At 43.3% G+C, this 13,105-nt stretch overlaps 2 protein-coding genes across 6 annotated transcripts in view; one reads left to right on the forward strand and one right to left on the reverse strand.

Annotated features, from left to right (window-relative positions):
• Nucleotides 1-499: 499 nt before the first annotated feature.
• zdhhc6 (zDHHC palmitoyltransferase 6) lies at nucleotides 500-5,662 on the reverse strand. 2 transcript variants are annotated; one of them, XM_040175829.2, is made up of 11 exons: nucleotides 5,369-5,662; nucleotides 3,977-4,514; nucleotides 3,714-3,805; nucleotides 3,236-3,395; nucleotides 2,972-3,130; nucleotides 2,789-2,842; nucleotides 2,261-2,428; nucleotides 1,974-2,015; nucleotides 1,529-1,674; nucleotides 1,251-1,297; nucleotides 500-1,153 (listed from the first exon to the last, which is right to left on the reverse strand). In XM_040175829.2, the coding sequence occupies exons 2-11, from the start codon at nucleotides 4,241-4,243 to the stop codon at nucleotides 1,053-1,055; spliced, it is 1,236 nt and encodes a 411-aa protein (XP_040031763.1). In that variant the 5' UTR covers nucleotides 4,244-4,514; nucleotides 5,369-5,662; the 3' UTR covers nucleotides 500-1,052. The 2 variants fall into 2 exon arrangements, with proteins under 2 accessions (XP_040031763.1, XP_040031762.1); XM_040175828.2 differs by having other exon boundaries at nucleotides 1,529-1,677.
• Nucleotides 5,644-13,105, forward strand: part of vti1a (vesicle transport through interaction with t-SNAREs 1A) — a 101,207-nt gene continuing 93,745 nt past the window's right edge. For 3 of the 4 annotated variants that reach the window (XM_040175835.2, XM_040175833.2, XM_040175836.2), the window contains exons 1-3: nucleotides 5,718-5,852; nucleotides 8,831-8,889; nucleotides 9,676-9,786. In XM_040175835.2, the coding sequence (XP_040031769.1) occupies nucleotides 5,759-5,852; nucleotides 8,831-8,889; nucleotides 9,676-9,786 (264 nt within the window). In that variant the 5' untranslated portion in view covers nucleotides 5,718-5,758. Of the gene's footprint in view, nucleotides 5,853-8,830; nucleotides 8,890-9,675; nucleotides 9,787-13,105 lie in introns of all 4 variants that reach the window. The other variant, XM_040175834.2, reaches the window with a different exon arrangement.

Consider the following 13,105-nt stretch of genomic DNA (forward strand, 5'->3'; position numbering starts at 1 on the left):
CGTACCTTTGAGAAGTGACAGCAAAGTGGATACTAGAATGACAACCTGAAGCCTTTAGTTTCAGAGGAACTGCCTATTCATGTTTGAGGTTCTCGGGTGGTGCCTTACCACTCATTGCCTTACATACTCATTGAATGAAAGTTTGTCATGCAAACATTTGGTAACAAGTCCTACCTTACATGCTCAGCCCTCCGCATATATTTCATCTGACATAAGACACCACCTCCCAAAAAATGATTGAAAAGCTGTAATGGTGTATCAGGAGTTTGGGTCAACATATGAACACTTTTCCTATTGCACATACATGTGGTTAGTGAAAGGGGATAACCAGATATGTGAATGAACATTTTCTTAAAACGAACTAACAACCTGCTGCCAAACCTGTAAACATAACATGCATATGAACTTGTTTGAAACACAAAAAAATTAATGTTTTAAATTAGGCTCCTGAATTGATATGCATTCCAAAATGATGGTTTATAATAATCACAAGGATAAATAAAGGCAAACAGCGGAGGATTTTTTTAATTTTCAATGTATAGTTTGAGGCCAACACATTTTACAAAAAATAATAAAGACAAATAAAGTGTTATCTCCATACGTTAGAAAGAGTTGCATGAAGAAGTCCCGGGGGTTAGCTGGGCAGAGGCATTGCATAACTAGCAGGAACAGACCACAACAAAAGGTAAAAACGACAAATTCAAGTAAAAAGTCATGTAATTACAATGAAGTCACAATAAAGCCTAGTGGCAATTCTTGGAAAATTAAGACTCTTGCTGGGTTTCACTTTTGGTCTGAGGAGTCAAACTGAAGCCGTGGGACCTGTCCCTCTTGTGAACTCTGTTGTCTTCTTCAAGACATGACAGCTAATGAACAATGTTGTCTTTAAAAAATTCAAGTTGGTATTTGTATGAGAAATTCAAAGTATGAAATTCTGGATGATGAGGCTGCAGCTTGAAGCGTGACATCTTCAATGGATTTATGGATGTGTGAACACGGACGGACACATTTTGTTCAGTTTAACTCCCCCACTCTACATAAAGCCACATTTATTAATTTGCTTTCTTATCGCTGGTGCTATCGCTGGCAGCTGTGTCATAATGGCACTTTTCCACGCATCGCCTCGGAAACCACCCCCTTACACGCTCTCTACCTGAAAGCCAGAACAGAAAGAAAATGATCTGTTACACACTTGTTTTGATGATTTAGAAAAATAAAAAAAATGTAAAATATTTCAAACAAGTTCTGACCGCTATTATGCTCCTCCTTCAAAACTTTGTCTCCATACATCCACCATCTAGAGAAAGAAAAACATTAATTAGCTGAATTCTGATGGACAAAAATAATGCATCCCTCATGTATTCAAAGTAAATCCTCCATTGAATGCTCAACCATCCAGACTTCTAGACTCGAGGTTTTCCAAGTCAGAGGGAACAAGCTTTGTCCCACTTCAGTTTACTTGCTTACTTTGACTCAATTCCTGGATTCACATGAAGACACGTGATCTTGTTATCTTATAGAAACTCACTTTGTGCCTCGAGTGGCCAGGATGGTGTCACCCTTGTTGAGGGGGATCCTGGGCTCCTCTGTGCAGGGGGTTCTGAAGAAGGTTTGGAAACCTTTGCTCAGAGGGCAGCATGCTCCGTTGTAGTCTTCCACTGCCCGGTACTGGACCTGCTAGCCGAGGCATACAAAATAGCTGGTTATTCTACTACACCGAACATAAATTCAGACTACACACTTGCTTATATAAAGTTGTGTTTTTTTTGGTCTTCATACATTTGACAACATATCTGACAGTTTGCACTCCACATAAGTGTGTTTTATGCACAGCCACTAGCGTTTGTTGCATGAAAACTAATCTTAACCCTAAAACACCTTTCTCTAAAGGTCCCACACATTCCAGCTGGCCCAGGCCATGTCGTGAATAATCACCACATTGATGTGACAAGACGGTTCTGACAGGTACTTACACTTCTCACTCGCTTATCAGCTTTCTGCTTCAGTTGTTCAATCTGTTTAAAGAGGAAGAAGACAATTAGCATCCCTGTTGTTTGACAACGTATGTTTACATTGCAACAGGAAAAGCGCTGCAACAAGAAAAAGAGCAACTTCTGCTTTTCAGCTTTTAAAACATTCTAAAAGTTAAAGTTAATTTATCACTCAACATACAAAAGAAGAAGAGTATCAGCAGAATCAAAAACAGCATTGCAGCAAAATGCATCACCCAAGTTACCCAACAGCAACAAATTGAACCTACAGTTAAGGTGTGCTGGTGACACTTGGGATGAACTGGCCATTCAATGCCATCACCCTTGGGCGTCCCTGACCACGTGAAGACTTGCTTGAAGTTCAGCCAGCGGGTGCCGAGGTCGTAAGGGAAGGTGAAGTCCTCCCCGGTTTGGTAGTGCTGTATTCTGTCTTTGGCCTAGTGGAATACACAGAGAATGGTTGTGTGCGCATGTGTTAATGGGATTGTGTGGGCGCGCTGGTGTCAAGATTCTGTAATCAGCTCGCTCCATTGTGCGACAGATGATCCTGGATTTGTGTGAATTAATCATAAATGTGACCATTTCAATTTACAGCACTTTGACAATGAAGTGTTAAAAAAAACAGTAAATTATAAATCTGAATACAATATATGAATTATAAAAAAGCCCTTTGACGTCCAAGATTTTCTTCAGTATCAACAAATGAAAAAAAATAAAAAAAGGTACCCCATCATAAATGTAATCATAAAAGACAAAAATTCATCACAAGACAAAGAAATCAAATCAGACATCCTGACCTTTTCCTCGATCCAGGATTCGATCGAGGTCTTATTTCGAAGGATGACTTTCATCTGAAAAAGACACACTATTTCAATATAATAAATGGTTGGCTTTGAATGGTTAATGCCTAAATGGCATAGATAAATATCCAGCAAAACCAACAGCTTGTGTACATTATAAACCCAAATGAAAAAATGTACCTGTATGAAAAACAGCATGCCAACGGCAATAGTGGTGCCCAGTGCCAAGCCTAAGGCAAAGAGTGATGCAGCAAAGGCGGGCACACTGAATGGCATGAGGGGCTGGAATTGACGCACAGCGCTCATGTCGATCTTCACCGTGCTCCACCCAAATGATATCTGCAGTGAGGAAACAGAAAACAGCTCAACAATTGTAGACATCAGTAGCAAATGATAACAGCTGTGGTGATAATAAAGCGTCAGAAATCACGGGAGACTGCCGACCCTTTCATAGAGCTGCGTGTACATGGTCATAATGAAGATGATGGCAGCGTGGGAGCAGCCCAGTGGAGCCAGCAGCAAGAAGCTGGTGAAGTAGGCGTGGTTCATGTGGCCGCAGCAGTTGTTGATCCAGGGGCAATGGTGGTCCATCTTCATCACGCACCTGGATGAGGGGGGATGGCAGAGGAGGAGTGGGGGGGGAATTAGCTGGTTGTTTGGGAGGACAATAAGAGTCACGGGTTCCTTAACAAATTTAACACCACATAATAGATTATGTCATGTGTCGCAGCCTACGAAGTGTCCGACAGATTTCACAGCACTGCTTGGGCAGAAAAAAAAAACATGCACAAGTCAGTTCCAGCTTGGTGTGCCAGAAATACCTCTGTGATTTTTCTAGCCGAGGTAAAACTGTCTCTGTGTGCTTTCCATTTAACAAAGATGGGAGAAAACATGACCTTGCTTTAGTAATAAATGTAGCTACCTGTTACACTTGCGACAATGGTGGGACCTGGGGGCCTTGTATCCTTGGCAAACGCTACAATACTGGAGGTACTGGGCATCCTGTTGACGCTCCTGTTTAGGGATGAACACATGAGTTAAATCTGTCCAATGATTAATGGTTTAATTCTAACTTTGAGTTGCGATTTTGCAGACATGCTTCCAAACTGTTATTTAAGATAAATACAATTACAAACACCAATGACAAATGTCATCATCCTAATTAGCTTTGTTGCAAATCCTTACTGGTTTCCAGCCGAGAGGAATGTATCCAGGTCCAACAAACATAGCATTGAAGTAGTTGTAGAGGATGAGGACAGTCCAGTTGAGAAGCATAATGAAGTTGATGCTACCTCCTGTAGTGTCTAGTGGCCAGTACCAGATAATGGAGTCCACAATTGCCATCGTGGAGCATATAACAATGACAGACAGGGCTATGATTGGACCCCAGTGGCACAATCTACGAACCTCATGGAGGTTCTGAAATGTCACGAAGGTTGACAGGAAATTCATCTTTTAGCCGAAAGGTAAGTTGTAGTATTTTGGTTGTGTTCCTGCAATGTATTGACCGAACTTCAACTTTTTTCCCCTCAGCTATTTTGCAAAGTCAGCGGTGCAGATGATGCACATCTTTTTTCTCGTCTTCTGAGTACCCAGCAGCTGGCCTGGTCTTGGGTCACTGGGGCTCTTCGTGTCCCATTGTTTCCTGCCCTGGCAAAAAGCTGCATCCTCTCCTGCCAATCTTCGGAGCACACTATCCTTGTGACAGACTCAAATTCCCCATCTAACAGAGAGAGAGAACATTTTTTTAAAAAGATGAATGACATATTGCTCCATCAGTTGTTCCATTTTGCTTAACATTGGTCTATATGCAGTTGTCAATTAACTCCGCACACGTAAATGAATGCAGTCAAACTAATGGTTTCTCTATTGGGAGGTTTTCATTGGAAATTTTAGAAACTGAACTTTGTGGTGCTGCTCTATTCGGACATTTCTCCCACTCCTATTTTTACTGCAATAGTCTAATATTAACTTGTCACCAATTGTAAAAACGTGATCGTACCGATCATATTGCAACATTGCTGATAAGTTACATATCCGAAAGTCACGTAACTAAATGTAGTATATGTAAGATGTAACATTAGCTTATTAGTTTAAGAGCAACCAGTAACGTTAACCGGGAGCATATGACACACTGAAGCATTTAACGTTAAGAGTCTAACGTTATTTCTTAATTAACGTTAACGTTAACTCACTTAGTGCACAGCCATAGCATTTAGCTAATACACAACAGCAACCAGGCTAATTAACGTGTACTACCAAACTAGCTAACCCCAATTCGCATTTGAAAAGCATTGCATTGTAGCAGTGGGAATATGCAGGCGTGACCATGACACCACTTTGTTTAAGAATATGTGACAAAAAGCATTTTATTCGGTTTGGCACCATGGCTAACTGTTAGCTGGCTGGCTAGCATGCTAGCCACAAAACAAGACTAACCACTGGATTACTGCCACATGGTAAAATATGAAAATACGGATGATACTGCATATTTAAGATACATCAAATGTTTAGGTGTACACGTATAGACACATTTTGTACGTGGAGACAGAAAAACTGTCACTTTAAATTACCAACCTGGCCACTTCCTTGGTTTTTTCTTCAATTTCTTCTGTGTTCAAAGGGGAACCTTTCTCGTGGTGTCCCAGCAACAGTAACCCTCAAACCCTTGTGGACAATGACAAATCATCGTCAATTGTCATTTAACCATAAAATAATTAATAAAACTAATCTAGCAATATTTCCTCACTTTTTGAGAAATTAAAACCAATTTGTATTTTCTATCTGCTGTTATGAGGTGGTTATTTATTTTCAGTCCCGGAAGAATAAAACCAAAATTCCCGTTCCTTGCCGAGCACGTTATGCTGTGACTCAAGGAAGGGACTCCATTCGGGACTTGTTGTTATTATCCTGAGCTAACGCTAACTGTCAACCAGAAAGCCAACTGTTTTAACTCTAAACCTCAAGATGTCTTCAGACTTTGAAGCTTACGAGCAGGACTTTGGAACCCTTACGGCGGAAGTTACAAACAAAATTGGCAGGATCCCCAAACTAAGTGGAGGTAAGATAGTTAAAAGCAATTAAATATATTAGCTGGAAAGGCTGAGCTGGAGCTAGCTATCAGTTAGCTGGCATTTCTCACCAGAGAACGTTAGCTAACGATATTTGATGTACGCCTACCGTACTTGTGTCATTTCATCGGTTTACCATATTGCCTTCGTGTAAATGATTTATTGCGTTAAGGTGAAACGCTTATGGGAATGGTTGAATCACGTGTTGCTGCTTGGCTTAATGGCTTGGCATGCATTTAATGGATTTAATCAATTAAGAAGTGTAACACGGGGCTTAGTGGCTCATTTAATCGTATGTTGTCTGGTAGTTGACACGTGAATGTGAATTTGTAGTTACGAGGACTGTGGTCAGCAAACTGATCACTTATACTATAGTTGGTTAATATCAGATCATCCAAATGGACGGATAAGAGGTGCAGCAGTGTTTTTCTCTCTTGGATGGATGGACATTACTGGGAAAATGAGTTTTCCCATCACCACAAAAACACAGCAGCAGGCTTTTGTTTCATGCACCAGATTTATCTGACACCAACGTTACACACATGATACTGAGCGCTGTCCGCTGTGGTCAGAGGTGTGTTTTTAATGTCCGACTCGTGTGTGTGATGTGTGGCTCCTGTGGTTCAACAATCAAGAGACAAAAATTGTCAGGTGAATTGGTCACAATGAATTATAAATAAGGGAACTGGTCTGTCCATGTGTCATTTTGACAATGGCCTGCCCTCTGCTGAATAGGCGATATAATCAATTATTTATAACCGTTACGACTGTGTGTGCGTCTAAAAATGAAGACGGATAAATAAATGACATGATTAAACACTCCCCAGCCAAATCCCCGTTAAGTGTTGTAATGGGAGTCAAGTTAGTTGTTTCCTTTTCGTTGTATTTACTTGAATAGAAGATGCTTTTACTTGCCACATCTATTGGGCTGTTACATCAGCTCTGAGCAACCATTGTGCCACTATCACGCGGTGGTGCATTGTAGCTTATTTGTTCTCTCCCTATTGACGGAGATCAAAAGCTACTTTTGCACTTCCTTGTGAATCACAGAAGGGGTAAAATAGCCATCAGGTTAGAACTTTTCAAATTATGTAAAAAATACATAGAATTCTCTGTGTAGTTTGTCTAAAGGTTGCTCTATTTTGACTGCTAAAATCTCCAATGAATCCAACCCGACTTGGAACAGTTATCTCAGACTCTCTCGTTGGTCCTTCAAAGGGCCCCAACTCTCACAAAACCTCGCCCGACTGAATATTTCGCTTTTGGAATTGACGCCTTTGAAGATTCGTGGCACCCCATTCCGCAGTGTGCAACTCCACATTGCGTCCTCTCGCCATCTGTTGACTGGGTCGGAGTAAGCCCGTATGAATATGCACAAAGCCAGGAAACGCATTAGAACCATAAGTAGTTGCTCAATGTCTTCCGCCACCCACAGAATAGTTAACAGTCTAATTTGAATTCCCTTCTTTCACATTAAGGGGATTCTTGATTTTCTTATTTAAGTCCCTCTGGCTCTTCTTCCTGAAGTGGCTGAATTTGTTTATTATTTTGAATATATCTCCAGACAAAGGGCTTTTGTCATTGCTGTTATTGCATCGCTCACATGTGCACAGTTGCTGATAATCGGCACGGCGTGTGGAATAAATTGGAAATAATGCCTTGTAATTTATGTAACAATCAAATGAATGTCTGTGTATTTGTTTGGTACCATCGGCCAAAACATAAGGTTCAAGGATTATTTGAATAAGAACACAATAAAATGACAGATTTTTAAGTGTTTATGCAAAGTGATTGCTTGTCAAACATTGCAACTCAATCGGATTTAAAAAGAAGAAAAATATCTATATAGATTTTTGTGCCACGCCCGGTTTCTTCTTTGTTTGCTTTACTTCTGTGCACCAAACTTCTCATCTGTAAAACAGCAATCCATATTTCACAGCTCTCCAGAGCTCCATCTCACCTTTGCAGCCGCTGGCTGTTTACTGTGTAGGTTGTAAGGTTGGACACAGGTTTTAAAAATGAATTTTAGGACTCGCTAAAGTTGACGTTGATCCCGTGGTGCCAGAGAAATAAAAACTTTGGCTTGGATTTTCTTTTGATGCTATTGCAGTCCAACAACTAATAGTCTTCAGATCTGCTCTGATGAACCATAAACCACATGTCTTTAATGGAGTAAATTTAACAGAAATTATTTAATTGAATACTGCAGTAAGCCAAGCTAATAAAGTATACTTAAACTACACAAAATAAATAGTAAATATGGTCTTTTGTGTGTGGACATTATGGTTGAGCTGGTTGAGCTGCTCACAGCTTGATCTAATGAAATCATTTTCATTTTTTGGTGAAGTTTTCACCAGCAAAGCTATTACAATGCTGCAGTTTGACAGACATTTTTATACGTATTTTTTTTCTCGTTTCGAACAATTAATGATCCTCGATCGGACTCCACTCTCACGGCAAGGCTCTAATTTCCGAGCAAAGACCGTCTCTCACCACGTGCAGAAATCAAGCGGTAGTGTTGCCGCTTTTTTTAAACAACGATGGGATGCACCGCGGTTTACGCGCTCCTCTGGAACTCTTACCAAGTCCTAATGAGTTTCAACGGGGTAACGTGGAAGAGCAGCCACGGGGTGAGCTGCTAGTCGCTCCGAGTGGGGACTCATACTTCTGGCAAGTGAGCAAAGCTGACACCTCCCTTCCCTTTGAGTTGGCACGAGGTGTCTCGCTGCTCCTCAACGGAAGCCTACAAAGGCCCTCGCAGACGCCCATGACTAAGAGACATCAAATGTTGGCTCGTCGTGCAGAGAGAATGTGTAAATATATCTTCAAATGTGTCCTCGTGTGTTGTTTTTCTCCCGGTCTTTCTTTCTCTCTTCCTCCCCCGTTGCGGGGGAGTTAGGTTGTTGTCATGAAGCGCTGTTCTTCTGTCGGCTGATCAATATGTTGCTGTTTTTTTTTTCTCTTTCAGAGGAGAAGACACAGCTGGTTCTAAATGTCGACAAACAGCTTGAAGAAGTCAGAGAGTTGGTACGTCTTTGATCAGTAATTTTTCTGCTCTTCCCATTTCCTAAATAATGAATTTGTGGAAAGAGGGAGGGGGACAATCTTCACTGGCACCAGACAACGACACCTGTATTATCCTGGTGGTGACATGACATGCCGACACACACACACACGCACACACTTCACATGGCGGAAAGGAGGCTTCCTTCCTCGCATGATTACTTTCCAGTAATCTGCTTTTAAGTGACACCCCTATGACACATTTCAAGCCATTAACTTGAGGTGGGAGTCTTCATGTCGCTGTTTAAAAATGAGCAGAGTCACCTGACTGAGACAAATTGTTGTTGCAGTTGTCTTGTTATGTCACCGTGATTAGTTTTCTTTCAAAACGCGCCACAGAGAGACCTGTCTAGCCACGCGTCAAATGTACCTCCACTTCACTCGCCGTGGCATCGTCGGGCCCCGCGCGCGTCGGCGCCATGAAGGGGGCGCTCACATTTGATCGTGTGTTTGTTTACGGAGCAGGCTTCCCTCCGTCTCGCGGCTTTTTGTCACAGCGGAGTGACGCGAGCGCGAGGCAGTCCCTCGTTACGATCAACGCGTTAAGAGTCAATGCCGCGGAAGTTACTCACTTCATAAAGTTTGCAAAAGCAACATTAACGAGACCGATGCAATGAATGAGAAAGAGCACTAAACCCGTTCATTTTTGTCACGCATCATATTCAAGGTTCTTTTCTTCGATGTGAAATGTGCAGCACGTTGGCCAGAACGAGAGTTTGTTGAATTAAGTGACGTGACTGCTGCTTTCAGCTGGAGCAGATGGACCTGGAGGCGCGGGAGATCCCCATCCAGAGCCGGGCCATGTACAACAGCCGACTGAAGAGCTACAAGCAGGAGGTAGAGAAGCTGGAGAAAGACTTCGTAAGTACTACGCCTCCCCGAACCCTCGTTAACGGCCACGCCGATGTTCCCAATGAGGAAGCGCATCGTCGGCATTTAGATGAAAATCCCTCTTTTCAAAGCGGGGCCTTCAAAATGTGCGTCTGTAGGGGCAACATATGATTTTATGCACACGACACTCTGTGGTTACGAGTCGCCCCCCCCCTTCCACGTACCTCAGGGTTCACATGGACATCCAATGTTTGCTCACTCAACCAAACTACCCCCCCCCCCCCCTCCCTCTCTCTCTCCCCCAAACACAACCATCCGTCTCAGCGGCGCCTTTTCATGGAGGTTATGCAGAGTTCCTATTTAAACTCGCAGGTGATGCCTGCTGAGAACAGAAAGAAAGAGGTAGTGTGCGTCGGTGTTTTTGCCGCACAGTCTGGCCTCGTTTAGTGATTCATAAATAACCGTTTCTCTCATCTTGATCTCCAGCCTCTTTCAAAGCCCAATAAACAGCCCGGTTTTGTAGGTGCATTGCTTTTAGTTTACGTTGTTGGTAGCCAACAATGTAAACTAAAAGCAATAATGTGATAGAAATGAGTAATTATATCACATATGTAATTCCAATGGTTGCTCGTATTTGTTGTTGCACTTTTTTGTAGCTCTTCCTATTATTGTCCCTAAAGGCTCGTCAGTTCATTGTTTTCCGTTCACTGAGCAGAATGTCTGTCTTTATTGATCGGTATCAGTTTCTGTTGCCAGTTTTGTTTCAATGCTGCGAGCAGCGTGATAATAAACTAAACGCAACCGACCTTGAGCCCGAGAGCAGTCGGGTCCTTGCACCAATCGGATTGATGAGAAAAAGATGGATACTTACTTACTTATTTATGATAGTTTCAGTATTTCAGAAACTGAGAGGAGTTCATTTTATAGTTGCAGTTTATAGTTCTGCAGCTGATGCTTGAGGGAAAGGATTTCAGGAAATAATAGTACAAAACTTGACACAATTGTTGAGTAAAGTGGAGTATCCTTTTGTGGTACGAAAATGAGTAGAATCCCATTTCAACTAAATAGAATGCTCCATAAATATTTTGGACGTTTTTGTAAAGATAATGACATAATTCTCATTTGTATCTTGTTGCACTGTGTGTGTGTGTGTGTGTGTGTTCCAGCCCCCCTAATCATTATCCCAAACATCTAACATCATCTGATAACTCCAATGCATAAAGAATGCGTGTGCGTCGTGTGATCTGTGAGGACACCACGGAGTCGTGCTGGCTGGGATCACAGGAGGAGATCTCTGTGCCAAGACGGTTTACTTTCCTCGCCACGGGCCTTTAATTGGCAGACGATTAATCTGTAACTTTTCTTCTCCACGCACTTACCGCGCTTGATCGGCAAGCGGGCAGTCGCCCCCCCTGGTCGTTTGCAAATATTTCCGTTCGGCTCACGAGTGGACGTTTGTTTGCTTTAACCGGGGGAAAAGTGAGAATTTCCTCCAGCCATTTCAGCAAAAGAAAAGGGACGTTATTGCTTCTAAATTCCTGCGGGCTGGAGACCGAGAGGCTGAAAAGCGAGCACGCAGTGGAGGTCAGTCCAACTGGATGAAGAATAAAAGGATACTGCTCTGCTTGTAACCCCCGACTCGCTGCTATAACATTTTTTTTCTCAGCCCTCAGTGTGCGGTGCGCTCAGATCAGCGTGCATTTAAACCACGAACACCCACGTCGCACGGGAACATCTAGTATATCTGCTGTCTAAATCCGATGCAAGTGTTCAGAGGGCAAGAGCTTCACCCTCCAGCCCCCCCCACCCCCTCAGATGTGCCTCAGATGTGCCAAATGCTGCAGCCGAGCTCAGCCTCTCACTTCCTGCCGGCCTGGGGAGGACATGACACTCGGCTCGGGGAAAAAGGCGTCTACTGAAAAAAAGAAAGAAAGAAAACGGAGATCTCCTTTTCTTTCTAATGTAAAAAGCTTTCGGCTTTGTTGTGCTTTCCGCGGATATCAAGGCCTTTCCACTCTCTCACTCGCCCCAATCTCCCCTCAACCCGACCCCCTGCTGGTCTCCCACGGGTGTCTCCTTCCCCCCACCCCCCCACCCCTTAACCTGCTCTCTCATCCTCCCGTTTGCCCCGTGGTTTGAAGTCTCCCTACCACCGGTGTGCCAGCTTGAGACCTCATTCCTGCTCCTTCCCACGCAGGGCCCGAGTCGACCCCCGGCGACCCCATCATTTCATCCGGGAAGACGTTTATCAAACGGCCGTCCCCAAAGGTGTGTGTGTGTGTGAGGTGCAGCTTTGTTGGCCCGGTTGACGGCTTCGTTGCGATAATAGAGGGGACAGTGGGAGGGGTGGGAGGGGGTCTTGAAGGTGCTGGTTCGTGACGGGAAACGGGCAATCCAGCACCCAGAGGGGACGCCAGCCTGACCTGAAAGGGGGGGGGGGAGCTTGAGATAAACGAAAATCCCATTTGATGGAGGTGGCGTGTGCCGGCCGGGGGAAGCAGGGCGGCGCGGCTCTTAGCCGTGGCTTTGATCAGGCAAAGAGGAGGTAAGCTTAATTTAATGAAATCCTCTGGGTAAACAGAGCCACCGGCCTCAAAGGGGCCGCACCGGGTCCACCCCAGTCGGGAGGGTGGGGGGTTTCTACCACCAAGTTTTAGCCCACCTCCATTTAGCAGTTGGTCGTAGAGGATCATAAGCAACATGACATCATTGGTGAAGCAGGGTTAAAACAACTGTGTGTTACTTCAGAAGCGTGGGTCACTTGTCTAAATTCCCACATTGGTACAACGCACAAAGCTGCAAGTTACTTGACTTGCACTTAAATACTTCTTATTCCAGTAAAGCTTCTTAGTCCAGTAAATCTGCTTCATATTTCTTCCTATGCTTACTTTGCGTCCAGTGTTTTGAGGGGTCTCTTAATATTTGAGGGACTCTTACTTCAAGGCCTCAGCATATCTGCCACCTGCGCTGGCTGCCGTGGTTGTTGATCTCTTTTGCCACCAGGTGGCGCTATTGCCCCAAGAATCTTCTCCTCCTGGAGGTACAAGACAAGGACACTATTAGGCACATTTACCAATTACTTTTCTTTTTTGATGTACGAGTGGCCTTGCTATGATAAATCCTACCACTTATTACTATGTCTGCCTTTATCCTTCATGCTTTGTAAAGGAGATTGGAAATAATTGTAGCAGAAATGTCCTTGTGGTGAAAGCCAATCTAATACAAAGTGCATTAAATATAATGTGGTCTAACTTTATATATTCTCTCTTTGTCTCTGCCCAGTCAAGCCCTGAAAGTTAATTATCCAAGCACAACTTAAATGAAATAGCATCTCCTAAGAAAAGTTAAA

Source organism: Gasterosteus aculeatus, chromosome 5, assembly GCF_964276395.1.
Source record: "Gasterosteus aculeatus chromosome 5, fGasAcu3.hap1.1, whole genome shotgun sequence".
Classification (NCBI taxonomy): Eukaryota; Metazoa; Chordata; class Actinopteri; order Perciformes; family Gasterosteidae; genus Gasterosteus; species Gasterosteus aculeatus.